Source organism: Orcinus orca, chromosome 18, assembly GCF_937001465.1.
Source record: "Orcinus orca chromosome 18, mOrcOrc1.1, whole genome shotgun sequence".
In the NCBI taxonomy this organism is placed as follows: Eukaryota; Metazoa; Chordata; class Mammalia; order Artiodactyla; family Delphinidae; genus Orcinus; species Orcinus orca.
This window is the reverse complement of record NC_064576.1, coordinates 74,600,425-74,614,945: the sequence shown is the minus strand read 5'-3', so window position 1 is coordinate 74,614,945 and position 14,521 is coordinate 74,600,425. Positions and strand designations below refer to the sequence as shown.

General features: G+C 48.7%; 1 protein-coding gene across 1 annotated transcript; it reads right to left on the bottom strand.

The window, feature by feature from the left end:
• Positions 1 to 532: 532 nt before the first annotated feature.
• Positions 533 to 6,009, bottom strand: SHISA2 (shisa family member 2). The gene is made up of 2 exons (XM_004281780.3): positions 5,677 to 6,009; positions 533 to 2,727 (listed from the first exon to the last, which is right to left on the bottom strand). Exons 1-2 carry the CDS (start codon positions 6,005 to 6,007, stop codon positions 2,174 to 2,176), a joined length of 885 nt encoding a protein of 294 aa, XP_004281828.1. The 5' UTR covers positions 6,008 to 6,009; the 3' UTR covers positions 533 to 2,173.
• Between the last annotated feature and the right edge of the window lie 8,512 nt (positions 6,010 to 14,521).

The window sequence follows — 14,521 nt, the reverse complement described above, 5'->3', positions numbered from 1 at the left end:
TTTCAGTGTCCATCCATCAGGTTTTATTGGAACGCAGCCAGGCTCATTTATGTACCTTCTGTGGCCGCTTCTGTGCTGTAGCGGCAGAGCTGAATCGTTTCAGACACAACGTGCAAAGGCTAAAATATTTACCCTCCGGCTCTTCACTGAAAAAAAAAGTTTGCCAATCCCAGGCTGGGTGATCTCTAAGGCCCCTTTCACCTCCAAATTCCTAAGCACTTTACTTCCTTAGATAAGCTGGACTCCTCCATCAAAGATAATGTACAGAACACACGTTAGCCTGCTAATATAATGACCCCAAAAGAACTGTTTGTTTTGTGCTGTCAGCGTTTCCCATAGAGCACGTAAAATACCGACTGACTCAGAACATACTATCGACTTCACAGATATCAATCACTTTTAAAGGTAGGCTCTCGGTTCTAGAAGGCAATGTTTATGACTTTTAGCAATTTCCCCCTATTAACAGGTTTAACAGACCATCTGAAAAATTACCAAGTAGAATGAAAATGAAAAAACCCAACTCCTCTAGGAATTCATGCCATAAAACATTTATTAATAAGTAAAAGGATTTTCCCCTGCCTTTGGCTATTAAAAGATTTGATGGGGTATCTTTGTTGATACCAATTGCCAACAATGGTTTTACGTTTTTCAGTCATGAGATAGACAGAGATACAGACAGGTGATAGAAAAGGTAGACAGACCATAGACAGATGGCCATAGATACAGATATAAATATGTGTAGAAGACCATACCTTACAACCGTTTAATTACAAATCTTGGTTTTGCTAGCAGTTGGAAATTAACTTCAACTTACTTCTTGTAAGGGAACAATGCACAAATAAATTCACTTGAATTTCATAATTCAGAAGACTAGTAATGAATACAGTGCTTGTTGAGGACTAAAAGAGAGAGGAAAACAAGAACTAACTTTGTGGGGAAGAAAGGCAATATCTCTTTGAAAAGCTCTTCTCAACTTGATAGTCTCTCTTGCCTGAAAAACAAGACATTTTGATAACGGCAGTGTAAAAAGCCTATGATTTGCGAAGTAAATCGAATCTGCGGTTTAAATTTCATCCCAAGTCTCAGGTTTGGGCTGAGGAGCGATATTAAGTCTCTCTCTCTCTGCAAGCGTTTCTTTGAGCTTTTCTAGGGAAGACAAGAAAATGTTTTATCAGATCTAGGCAGAAAGGCTGACGTTCATTTATAACAACAGTAATTACCCGCACTCAGTACTATATGGACACGGAGGTCTGAACACCAAACAGAGTGAAACGCCAAACCACACCACACAGCAAAATGAAGAGTCATCTGGAGAAGGGGCAGGTGATAGTTTATGATTTCAATATGAAAACACTTTATTACTCTTCTCAGATGTCAATGTGAAGTCAGAAATTTAAAAGATACAATCGAGAAGGGGCTGAATGGTTTTATTACTACACCATCACTCTACTTCAAGATTAAAATAATCCCAGAGTTCTGAAATGTCATCAGTTAAGTAACTATACAATTTCTTTCAGCCTCTTTTTAATGTAGGAAATCACTTTGTAACAAGATCTCTACACAAGGTAAAAAAGCACAAAACAGGCCCCAAAAAAGCACAAAAATAAACAATATATATATATCTTTTTACAATGAATTAAGGTGTGTCTGGGAAATACTGAGATCAAGGACTAACCTCAGAGTCCAGATTGGTTTCCTTTTATAAGAATTGTGCTCTTAGCATCCCCCCTAAAACTTGGGATGCTTATTAGAAACTGGCCCAGGTAAAAGGGAGGGAACAACTATTCTGATCTTGTACCAATACAATAAAAAATAAAAAAGAAGTAACAGTAACGAAATAATAAAAACAATCAGTTTACAAAATCCTTCTGACAGCCACACCTCAAGGGCACTTAAGGGCGCACATGTGTCACACAACCACTGGCGACCACACAGCCATCTCCAGGGGATGCTCTTCTCCATCATAAATCCATCATGCACTGGGATGAAACATGTCCAGAAACGCTCATTTGGAGAAAGATGTTTTCATACAGTTTGGGGGCAAAGCAAGCCATCCAGCAGAATTGTGCCACAAACACCAGCGATACGCTGGGACTTCCACGTTGAGAATCCTTCCCAAGCCCACAGCTTCTGCCTTCCTCTGTCTGGTACCGGACCCCGGCCTCACCTTGCGTTACACAGTCACGGCTGGGTACATCTTCTGTTCGCTGTTAGTGTGAGGGAAGGGGGCCTGTATCTGCCTGTAGCCCGTCTGCAGCCCGTCCAGGAACGGCGGCACCGGGGTCATAGGCACCGAGTCGTGCTGCACCGTGTACCCCACGAAGGGGGGATGCAGGTACTGCCCCTGGTGGGGCACAATCTGGGTGGCCTGCTGACAGTTGAGCACGGAGAAGTTTGTGGGCATGTTGACGTATACATTGTTCATGGTGCCTTCGGGCAAACAACAGTTGGTCTGTGACCTGGTCGGGGGCCCCCGGGCCCCCGAGTTGGCGCTGGAGCTGGAGCTGGCGGCCGTGCTGGACTGGCGGGAAGAGGAACCTCGGGAGGTGCTGGCGCTGGGGATCATGGGGATGGTCTCCACCATGCGGGGCCCCCCCGGGGCCCGGCTCTGCTGGGGCTCCTGCTTGGGCCGCAGGCATCTGCAGCAGCAGGCGGCCACCAGGGACCCCAAGATGATGAAGGCGACAAACACCGACCCGACGATAAGGAAGGGCACATAGATGGGGACTGAAGAAAAGGAAAAAGACAAACTGTGATGACTTCCTGTAAGGATGCAGTAAAAATCGGGGATGGGCAGCGGAGATGGATAAATGAACAACGCTGGTACCCAGAAGCCAGGAACCTGGGCCAGGCCGGTGTGTGCGCTTATTGGCCGCACACAGGAAGCACCGTCCTTTATCAAGTGCTTAGGGCTGGGGAGGGGGGCGCAGTAGGGCCTGCCTACTGCAGGCAGGCAGCGGGGATCAGCCCCCAAAGCAAAGCTGTTAACACTGACAGCTAGACTCACCAACTGCAACGCTCATGGAGGCAAATACCCGATTTAGCAAAAATATGAGTTGAACGGTTTAAGACTCTTCTAAAATCCCTAGAGTAACGGAACTGCCCACATTTCAGTCTACCCTAACAGTTTGTAGGGTCTGCACAGAAATGAGTTGAAATTACTTCAAAGTCTTTTCTCCCCCCAGAAAATTATTTACATTTCTCGTAAACCTCTTTGAACTTTTTTTCGCAGGTTCTTGTTTCATAGGCAGATAAATCAAAAATTTCGGGCAGACCCTAGTCACAGCCATTTCCGAAAAGAGTCTGTAAGATACAGAGGTCAAAGACGGGTTTAAAAAAAAAAAGCCCTCCACACACACTTAGCTGAAGGCTGGTCCCTGGAATGTGGGCCTGGCTGGGGGGAGGCTGTCCAGGCAGCAGGTCAGCATGAAACAAGGTACCGAGGAGGACAAGGCTTGACATCTGTTCCAGAAAGAGCCCGCAGTGAGCCGAGGCCCCAGGCAGGACCACGTGGCTGGGGCGGAGCTGTCAGGTCTGCAGTTAGGACACTGGATTCCGTGTGAAGAACCACAGGGAAAAGCCCGCAGAGCGAAAAGCAATGGGCATCCTACTTAACAAGGAAGGTTTATTCCAGAAAATAAAACTGTCAAGATAAAAATAGACACTTTACTAAAATCAGTAGCAAACTCCAGTTACCAATTCTTTTACTTAAAAAGATTTTTGGGGTGCCGTGGGCCTAGCACTACCGAGTTTCAGAAGCTGGACACACTGGCTGATGGGGACCGAGAATCAGGAGGGAGGGGTCTGTGGAATCCCACCCTAGATGACCAAGAACCCATGTCTTTCGACGCGTTCCTGCCCATCTCCTTGACTACTCGATTAGACGCCACGCGAGGACAGGGATTGGTCCCGCTGGTCTTGGCAAAGGGCAGTGCCAGCACGTGGTCCAGGGAGACGCTCAGCTCTCCCTCGCCTGAAGTCACACACGCGCAACGCCCTCTGTCCGCTAGGGCAGCAGCCGTTCTAATCACGCTCCTTGGACAGAACCGATATTCCTGCAGTCAGTGTTTCTAGAACATAGTACCACACGGAGCCATGGAGAAATGATGCCTTGTAAGTAAACATACCTTATCAAATATGTAACCAAAGGCTGACGATTGAAGGCTTCATTTTCTAAATTAAAGATACCAGCCTTATATGTTATCAAATAAACAAATAACAGTTAGAAAAAAAAACCAAAAAAACACCCCCAAAGCAGTCTAAGTCCATATAATGAGTTTGGGGGAGAAATCACTGTTCTCTTTCCAGGATTTTAATTGGAAGAGTAAATAACTCAGGGCAGAGAAGGCAGTGTTCCTGGAAGCCCTCGGCTCTGCTTAATTAGACATGCGCTGTCCTTCTTGAGTGCAGAATTTTTAGGAAAAAAGATTCAAAAGTGGAATTTAGAAAGCATCCCCACATACCACGGCGTCTTGAGAAGTCGGCTGCCTACTGATTTGCCCACAGTCATCCCAACTTCTAGGAGGCCGGCAAAAGCCCAACTTGGCACACACAGAGAAGGCAGTCAAGCAGTGTGCCCATGGCTCGTCCCCCCAGGTTTATTCGGGAGGCCACACACCCCGCTATGCTGCGCTAAGACGACACCTCTTCTGGAATTCCCCTCCCTTCTCCTCTTCAGAGTCAAGGCAGCAGCCGACCAGTAGGAGTAGCTAATAAAATGCGTGACTGCAAAGGGAAGGACTGAAACGAGCCGCCTCTCGGCAGCCCCAGCCAGCTCTGTGAACAGGGACCAGCGGGGCCCTGGCTCAGGCGGCTGGAACGCTGGGCTGGGGTGCGGGGGAGATAGTATTAATATAACAGTCCTCTCCTTCTCATAACGGGCGGAGACGCCCCTCCGGGCCATGTGTGCCCTTCCACCTCCACCCGGACCACATCCTCCCTCCCAAACACATTATGGGATAGGCCCTCAAGAGAAGGGTCTGGGAGACTGGTGACAAGCGGAGGCAGTAGAACCTATCAAATGCTTTCACGCATTTGTCTCTCCAACTCTAACTTGGGCAAAATCTGAAAAAATACAGCTAAACAATCAAGGCCACAGAGAGCAGGGATGGCACGGCTCTGATGTCACACCTTCCGAGTCCGACGTGGTAAGGAGGCCAGGGTGCGGGAGGTGCATCTTAGGGAGGGACAGACTCTCCCCCGGGGGCTGGTAGAGACCATCACCCTCGGGAAGACCCAAGGAGCGGCCTTCCCTCCGAGGAGCCCTCGGGTTCCCCGGCCAGCCCTCTCGCTAGGGGGCGCCGCCGAAACATGACCCCGTCCTCGGACTTAGACCCATAGAGACAGGAGACCCGGGAGGGGGCACGGAGACCCCTGGGCAGGAGGCACGTGGGGCTGGCTGCGGCCCGCCATGCTTTGGATGTTAGGGTTATTTCCGGAAAACCCAAGCCAAGCCGCTCTTTAGCTGACAGATGGGGAAACTGAGGCCCAGGGCGCTGAACCGCTGTCCCGTTCCACACAAGGTAAAGGCTGCGCCGGGACGCAGGCATCGCCTCCCGCTCCAAGCTCCTTTCCTGAAATGGCAGGCTCCGAATTCCCTCCCCCTCTCCAGGCTGCCGGGTCCCGCCGGCGAGGCAGAGCCCTTTCCTCCCCTCTCTGCTCGCCCGGCCCGCCTACCTGCCGAACCGTCGGGGCCGTCTTTGTCCGCGCGGCCGGGCTCGCCGGCGCCCTGCTGGCGGTCGTTGTCGCAGCCACCCTGGTCCAGGCGCGCCTCGGCGCTGGAGCAGCAGTAGCGCAGCGCGCAGCTGCCGCAGCAGATGGTGGCGTCGCCGCCGTCGAAGCGCTCGGGGCACTGGAAGCCGATGCGCCAGACGCCCTGCGCGTCCATCCAGCCGTGGCAGTACTCGCCGCTGGCCCGCGCCCCCGCCGCCAGCAGCGCGGCCAGCAGCAGCCGCAGGAGCGAAGCGGCGTCCCGGGAGGAGGCGGCCGGGCGGCGTCCGCCCCACATGGCACCACCCTGGGCGCGGGCGGCGCGTCTCCAGAGGGCGCAGGGCCGACTCCGGGAGGTGGCGGCCCGGCGCCCCGGTCCCGGCGGTGCTGAGGCCGGGACCTCTGCGCTGAGTGTCCCTTCCGCGGCGCCTTCCGCGCGGGCCCCCGCCCCCCCGCCGCGACGTCCGGGAGCTAAGCCATGCCCTCCCTCGGCCGGCGGCCCGGCCCCAGCAGGAGCTGCCTGTAACTCGTGGGCACTCGCCGATGGAGCTCTCCGGGTGCGACTCAGAGGGCCCCCGGGGCTGCCCTTCCGCAGCCCCCGGAGGCTTCACCCGCGACAGGACCCTCCCCGTGCATCCCCGAGGGGACGCTCGCTGGGGCCGGAGGACCGCTGGGCGCGCCGCTTCGGACCCGGAGCCAGGGCGCTGCCGCACAGTTTAAGCCTCGGGGTCCTGCGCGCTAGTCGTGGCGCGTCTCCTGGCTTTATTCCCCCCTCGGGCGGCTTGAAGAGGCCAAGGCGGCGGGCAGCAGGCACAGAGCTCCGGGCAGCAAGTGCAGCGGCCGGCGGCGCTCAGCCTCCTGCGCTCCGAACTCGGTCCGCATGGCTCCGGCCGCGCCGCCCGGGCCGCCCCCTGGGTGCAGCCACCACGTTCCGCTCCGCGGGCCGGACGGTCGATCCTCCCGGCGCACGCGGGCGTCCGGGACGCGGACGAGAACCGACGCGCCCTGCCGGGATCCCGGGAGCCAGCCGCGGCTGCTGCTGGGCGCGGGTCCAGGCAGGCGGCTCGCCCTGCTCCCCTCCTCTGCTCTCCGGCCTCGGCGCGCTCCGTCTGGCTCCCCCTCCACCCCCCGCCGCTGCGCCCTGGGTAGGTGCGCACCGCTGGACGCCTCCCACGGAAGTTTCGGCCCCCGGGGCTGCGGAACAAGCCGATCGCAGCAGCTGCCCACCCACCCGCGCGCCCGCCCCCCGACTCGCCCGCCGCGCCGCCGCGCCGCGCTCTTAAGAGGGACTGGCGCCGCGGGCGCGCATGCGCGCTGGGGCCGCCCCGCCCTCGCCGCCCCAGGGGCCGCGAGCCCTTCACTTTCGGGCTGGAACGGCCGCGGGCCGTGGGCTGCCGGGTAGAAAGGGCGCGGGAGACAACGGCGCTCGAGCTAACACAGCAACAGCAGTAACGGCAATAAGGGCCAACTCAACTTGCTCATTGCAGGTCTTAGGCGGCATTCACAGTTCGGATTCTCACAACTTCCCAAAGAAGGATGATAACTGCGCTCCATTTACAGACGCTGAAGTTGCCACTTAGACTCACTGTCCTTCCAGTTCCCAGCCCGATGTCCAGGCCACGGCCGGTCACTGGCCTGGGGCTGCGTGGTGGGCTCGGGCTTCTACTAGGTGGGGTGGAGACTTGCCAGATTAGGCCGCTGTCCGGATGATCTGTGTCGCTTTTCTTTCTAAATTTGGGCAGAGCGATTTATTGGATTTAAGCAGAAAGGTGCCTCGGCTCCACATTTGGCCCCGATGGTGTAGACAGCTGCGTGAAGAAGCAAACAAGGCTCCGACAGACCAGCAACGCGGCTTTGAGGAGGAGAGATTAATAGCTCCTGCCTTGCGGAAGCTGAAACAACAGGTGCTGATGCTATTAAAGCCGCCGTGATTATTTTTAAAGGATCTGGTGACCCTTCCGACACGGTCTGGAAGTCAGCGACCTGACATCTAGGCCCAGCCCGACCAGAAAAAGAATCTTGCACTTTTCTGGCTTCAGTTTGTTCATCTTTAAAGTGGAGCATAAGAGGTGCTGACCACTGAGGTTCCCCCCCAAGTCCGTGTCTATGGAACACAAAGCAATTTTATTCACAGCAAAGACGCCGCTGTTCAGACATGGTCGGGCACTTGGGCGGGCCGGGTCACCGCGCGGACTGGGGCAGGTTGGCTACCCTGCCACTCACCCCACGGAATCAAAAGGAAAAACCGACCCTACGCCCTGGAAGCAAACACCTTACTCTTTTCAGTAAACCTCTCTCCAAGCACTGCACTTGATTTCATTAGACTTTGTGGCGGGGGGAGGGGTATTTTTAGCTTCATAAAATTATGTATTTTAAATGCACCGGCCACGAACTTTTCTAAACCTAGGAAATGAACGAGATTTTAATATCGAATTATTCGTTCCACAACTACAAGCTAAGCGGTTACAGTATACCGTGTTCTGTGTTGGGTCCGGGGGGTTCTCCAAGAAGCCAGACGTCGTGGCCATTTCCTTCAAACAGAGATGAAAGTCTCTGGAAATTGGACAGAGAGACAAAGAACTGAATAAGCAAAAATAGCACACAAGTATTATAAAGCTACGATCGGTGATGTACAGGGTCAGTTTAAGCACATAACCTGGGGGTTATGTGCTGGATCCCTGGAGGCGAGCGGGATCAGAAAAATCATCAGAGCAACAGCACTTGGACTAGAAGAAGCCAAGGGAAGACTCAGTTTTTCAGATTGAGTCTTTTTCTTAGAAAACATTGGTACTGCGAGCTAACGTGTATTGAAGGCTTACTCCACGCCAGACACTGTGCTGAGTTTTACGTGCACATTTAATCCTCACAGCAACCCTACAAAGAAGACGTAACTACTCGCCTCACTTTGCTGGTGAGGATAACTTGCCCAGTCCTTACAGACAGAAAGTCACAGTCTGCCTGAACTCCAAAGCCTACCCACCACGCTGCTGGTCACCAGTCTCCACCACAGAAAGCCCGGAATTAACTGCTGACTCTGCACAATCACCAGATGGCGAGGCATCATTATTTTCCTACGGCACCAGAAAATGACTGGGGTGGGGTTCAGAGGGTTAATACTTTATTTTATTTTATTTTTTTTTGCCTTTGGGGAAAAAATTAATGCAAGGGAATTGTCCATTTCTTCAGACAGTACTTATGCCATATCCTCCTTCCACTATCCATTTATCCTCTTCTCCAAAGCACCCATGATTTGTCAGTTTATTGATGAAGAAAGCACTGTTGGCCATTTTCATACTGAAATTGATTTATGACCTGGTAATGCCAGAGCTTAAACCCAAGAAGTTTTTCCCAAATGGTTCAGAACCATTAGAACGGTTAGTCCACAATCAGCAGACTTGGAAGTGCAGAGCTTTGAGCAAATTCATCCTCTTGTTTTTACTGCTGTGTTCCCTAATTCCCTAAAAGTGAAGGAGAGGCCTGTTTCGTGGTTACTCAATGTGGTGGTTGCTTGTCATCAATGCTCAGAGACTTTATACCACTCTGTTCCTCCCTCTGACTTGATTTTACTTTTTCTTTGTGTATCTAGTACGTTGTATTGAAATTTTTTATAACATAAGTTGTCAAGTACTTACTGAGCATCTCTGTGGGAGGTGCCACTGGGTCATATTAAGGTGGCGATGTTCCTTCCATAAGGAATTCCCTCACCATCCTTGACAGTCTTAAACTATTTTACTAGTCTTTTCTGAGCAACTGTAACTAGTTATCAAAACATACAGGTAGTAGTAATAATTTATTATAATCAAAACTAAATGTCAGGCAGTCTGCCAAAGTAGATTTAAACACCTATGAAGGAGTGCCCTCCTCCCTCTTAAAAAGTTGAATTCTGTAGATACTAACTGCAGAAGTATATTTTCAGTTTATTTTGCCTTTCAGTCTGTGCCTCTCTCTCTCTCTCTCTCTCTCTCTATATATATATATATATATATATATATGAATAAAATGCATTTTATCACCATCTACCGACTTTGACCTTCGTGTTTTTGATTGCTCGAACTGAACTTGATTCTTATTTGGTACCTCTGTTTTGCCTTTGGACGTTTTCCTCTTCAGTTTGTTAAGATGTTTCTTAGTACCTTTCACTCTGCTTGTTCATATGGGATTCCTAGCTGTGACATGGGCTGCAACCAACCCCATTTTAAAGCACTCATGTGTAGCATCAGCATATATGGTGAAAAAAACGACGTAGTCAGCTTTATCCCTGAATCAGGCTCAGTGCGGCAAGAGGCTCATGATTGCGAGAGGCACGAGGGGGAGGAAACCACTTCAGGTTGCTTGATTCACAATCACTGTGATATGTGTGTCTTTTGAGTGGAATGAGGGCAAAATCACACACACTGTTTACATCGTTATTTCTCCCTCTCATTATTCTTTTTCCACCAAGCTCCTACACAGTAGTTGAATTTACGTAATGCGAATGTGCAAATGACATACTTTCTTGATAAAAGAGAGCAGCCGGAGGAGCTAAGTAAAACACTTATCCTTCTAAAACATAGAAAATCAGTTGCTCAATATTAGTGCATTGTTAACTTCAATTGTAACAGCTAACAGAATGTTATATTTCACCTCTAGGGAAAAAAAAAATACAACTGATTTAAAAACAAACTTCTGACATATCTTTAAGAGTACAAGTACAAAGTCATAGGACTAAAGAAATGATTACTTATAACTCGGCTAACTGGAGTTGATGCAAATCGTATGGAGGTAATCATATTTCCTTTGGCTGGCAGTTCTAAAAGCTGCAAGATCTACAGTGATTTTCTGTGTATTTCAGGAAGAGCAGAGGTTCCTACCATCTGCACACCAGTCAGCAGTCTGTTTAAGAAAAATGGCTTTCCCTGGGTTCATTCACTTCTCTCCCTCCTCTTTTATAAACAGGAGTAGTACTGAAAACTCACATTTGGGTTTACCAGAAGTTCTTTTAAGTTAAAGTGTTTGTGTTAACAAATGAGACCGCAAACCCAAACAAATATGTTAATTTACATTTCTTTTAATTTTGTCTTGTGGTTTACTTAACCTCATCTGAAAATAAAAACGGTCATAAAATTTTGAAAAAAAAAATCTGCCTTGTTGCTTTAAAAGTTTTTCATCTTTCATCCTCCTGTTTTTTCCTTGTAATTAATATACTTTCAGAAAAGTAATTTCCATACTTAAAATTCTTTTTCTTCTCATCTACTATTAACGTGAAACATCTGACATACTCTGCTCTCCCTGCCCCATCCTCACCCCTAACCCCAGAGTTTTTTGTTTTGTTTTGTTTTGTTTTTTATTTTGGGCTCTGTTGGGTCTTCGTTTCTGTGCGAGGGTTTTCTCTAGTTGCGGCGAGCGGGGGCCACTCTTCATCGCGGTGCGCGAGCCTCTCACTGTCGCGGCCTCTCGTTGCGGAGCACAGGCTCCAGACGCGCAGGCTCAGTAGTTGTGGCACACAGGCCTAGTCGCTCCGCGGCACGTGGGATCTTCCCAGACCAGGGCTCGAACCCGTGTCCCCTGCATTGGCAGGCGGATTCTCAACCACTGTGCCACCAGGGAAGCCCCTAACCCCAGAGTTTTACTGAAACATTTTTATGTTGATTTTGATGTTTACTATTGGTATATTTTCTTTTTCAAAATACGGAGTTAAAAACCACCCAGGACTTCTTCCAGTAACGCCAGAGTATCTAAAAGGGTGGCGTAAACAAAATCAACATAACGTCCAAAAGCCTGCAGCAAGTTTTCGCAAATCATATAGCTGAGGAGAGTCTAGTATCCAGAGTATATATACAACTCAACAACAAAAAGACAAACAACCCAATCAAAAAACAGGCAAAGGACTTGAATAGACATCTCTCCAAAGAAGACACACAGCAAGCATATGGAAAGATACTCAACATCATTAGTCATTAGGGAAACGCAAGTCAGAACCACAATAACACTTCATAGCTACTAAGATGGCGATGGTAATAATAATAAACAGAAAATAACAAGTGTTGGAGAGCATGTTGAGAAACTGGAACCCGCACTTTGCTAGTTGGGAATATAAAACCACTGTGCATAACAGCTTGACGGTTCCTCAAAAGTTGGACACAGAGTTACCATGTGACCCCTCAGTTGCACTCCTACGTATACATACCCCAAAGAGTTGAAAACATATGTCCAGCCTGGCTCAGCCAAAATAAAAATAAATAAATATATATTTTAAAAATAAAATAAAAGATAATTGGACAATATTTTAAAAACTGTACACAGAGCATCACTATTTATAATTGCCAGAAAGTAGAAACAACTCAATGTCCATCTACCAGTGAACAGATAAACAAAACGTGGTCTATCCATACAACTGGAATATTATTTGGCCATAGAAAGGAATGAAATACTGACACCCGCTACAACATGAATGAACCTTGAAAACGCTATGGTAAACCAAAGAGGCAAACACAAAAAGGCACATAATATATGATTCTGTTTATATGAAATGTCCATAGCGACAGAAAGAAGGTCAGTGGTTGCCTGGGGCTGGGGAGGGAGGGCAGAAGGGGAAGTGATGGCTTGATGGGTACAGGCTTTCCTTTTGGGTTGAAAATGTTCTGCAACTAGAAATGGTGATAGTCGCACAACCTTGTGAATCTACTAAACCACATTAATGGTAAAATCGATCTTATGTGTATTTTACCACAATAAAGAAGAATCTAGAAAAAAAAGATTGCAGCTGTGAAACTGGCCATCTACCTGTGATGTCCCATGAAGGTCCTGAAGCAGGTTCACTAATCCAGTCTCAAAACTCTATTCTCCTAATGATGAATGGCACTGAAAGATGATCAGCTAAAAAGTTCTGCGTCACAGTCAGATACTTCTGAATGTAATTCCAAGCCTCTAAGATGAATGTTGCAAAACCTCCGTTATGGACTTAAATTATGTCCCCCCCCCCCAAATTCATAGGTTGAAGCCCTAACCCCCGATGTGACTGTATGTGGAGAGGCAAATACAGGAGGTGCTAGGGAGATAATCAAGGCTAAATGAGGCCATAAGGCCCTAAGCCAATAGGACTGCTGTCCTTCCAAGAAGAGGAAGGGACGCCAGGGGTGGGCACGCACAGAAGAAAGAGCAGTAAGGACACAATGAGAAGACGGCCGTCTACAAGCCAAGGCCGCAGGAGAGACCAAACCTGCTGGCACCTTGATCTCAAACTTCCAGCCTCCAGAACTGTGGGACATAAATTTCCATTGTCTAAGCGCCCTAGTCTGTGGTACTTTGTTATGGCAGCCTGAGCTGACCAATACATTCTTCCTTCCCTGCTCCTTCTAACCTACTGATGGCAGGAATGCATAAGACAACTGAGGTCTTCCTAAAATGTGAGGCAGCTTGGGTCATAGCCCTATACCTGTGGACCGCAGAGGGAGGAGCTGCAGTGACTGGAGTATGCGCTAGAAACAGTTTGAGGAAACTAAATATTCATTTAGAATATGGTACTTAAGGTAAACGTATGCTGATTCAAGATGGTTGGACAATTCTACTCCTGGGCATATGTCCAGACAAAACTTTAATTCAAAAAGATACAGGTACCCCAATGCTCACTGCAGCACTATTCACAATAGCCAACAACCGTGAACAACCTAATGTCCATCAACAAACGAATGGATAAAGAAGATGTGGTATACATCAATATATACAATGGAATAGTACTCAGCCATAAAAAAGAATGAAATCATGCCATTTGCAGCAACATGGATGGACCTGGAGATCCTCATACTAAGTGAAGTAAATCAGACAGAGAAAGACAAATATATGATATCACTTATATATGGAATCTAAAATACCACACAAATGAACATATCTATGAAAGAGAAACAGACTCACAGACATAGAGAACAGACTCGTGGTTGCCAAGGGGGTAGGGGGTGGGAGAGGGATGGATTGGGAGTTTGGGATTAGCAGATGCAAACTATTATCTATAGAATGGATAAACAACAAGGTCCTCTTGTATAGCACAGGGAACTATATTCAATATCCTGTGATAAACCATAATGGAAAAGAATATGAAAAAAGGAATGCATATATATATAACTGAATCACTTTGCCGTACAGCAGAAATTACACAACACTGTAAATCAACTACACTTCTATAAAAAAAAAATAGGCTGGAGAATGGGGTTGGATACCACGGATCCAGGTTCAATTTCTCCCGGAATGGTGTATTCATGTCTCTATTGATATAACTGGGATTATGATTCCTTTTGTCTTGCTGTCTAGACAATAACTCCTTGAAGGCACAAATCAAATCCTGTTCATCTTTGGGTCCCACAGTGTAGACTTGGAGCAGGCTTGGTTTATGAAGCACGTGCTATATGCCAGGCACAAAAATACTGAAGTGTTACTTTCAAGGAATTGAATTCAATAAAATGCACCTAATTACGAAAGCCATTCTGAGTGTAGCAATTTGGAGATAAAATATCTGGTAAGACTAGGGTCCTAAACCTGGCGCTGGGGATGAAATCCTTGGCCAGCGGGTTCAGAGGGAGGGAATTTCTAGTCGGAGCCTCCCAGGGCCCCGCCCCACAGGATACTTTTGAGGCTTAAGGTGAGAGTGGTTTGCAACGAAGGGAGATGAGCAAAGGAACAAGCTGTTTCCTGGGTGTCACCTGGTGACATGGAAACGTTTGCCGTCCACAGAATCGGTGGCAGCAGGTTGCCTCCTTTGCAGTGTTGGTGGCGGTGGACATCACCAGGCCTTCCACAGGCACGAGCCAGGTCACCGAGGCTCTGGTTAGCACTGAGAGCC

Bases quoted from the DNA above. Each gene is read 5' to 3' on its own strand.
- SHISA2 (XM_004281780.3), bottom strand. From the start codon at position 6,007: ATGTGGGGCGGACGCCGCCCGGCCGCCTCCTCCCGGGACGCCGCTTCG. The intron at 2,728-5,676 runs GTAGGCGGGCCG...CCTTTTCTTCAG, and splicing joins CGGCCCCGACGGTTCGGCAG to TCCCCATCTATGTGCCCTTC.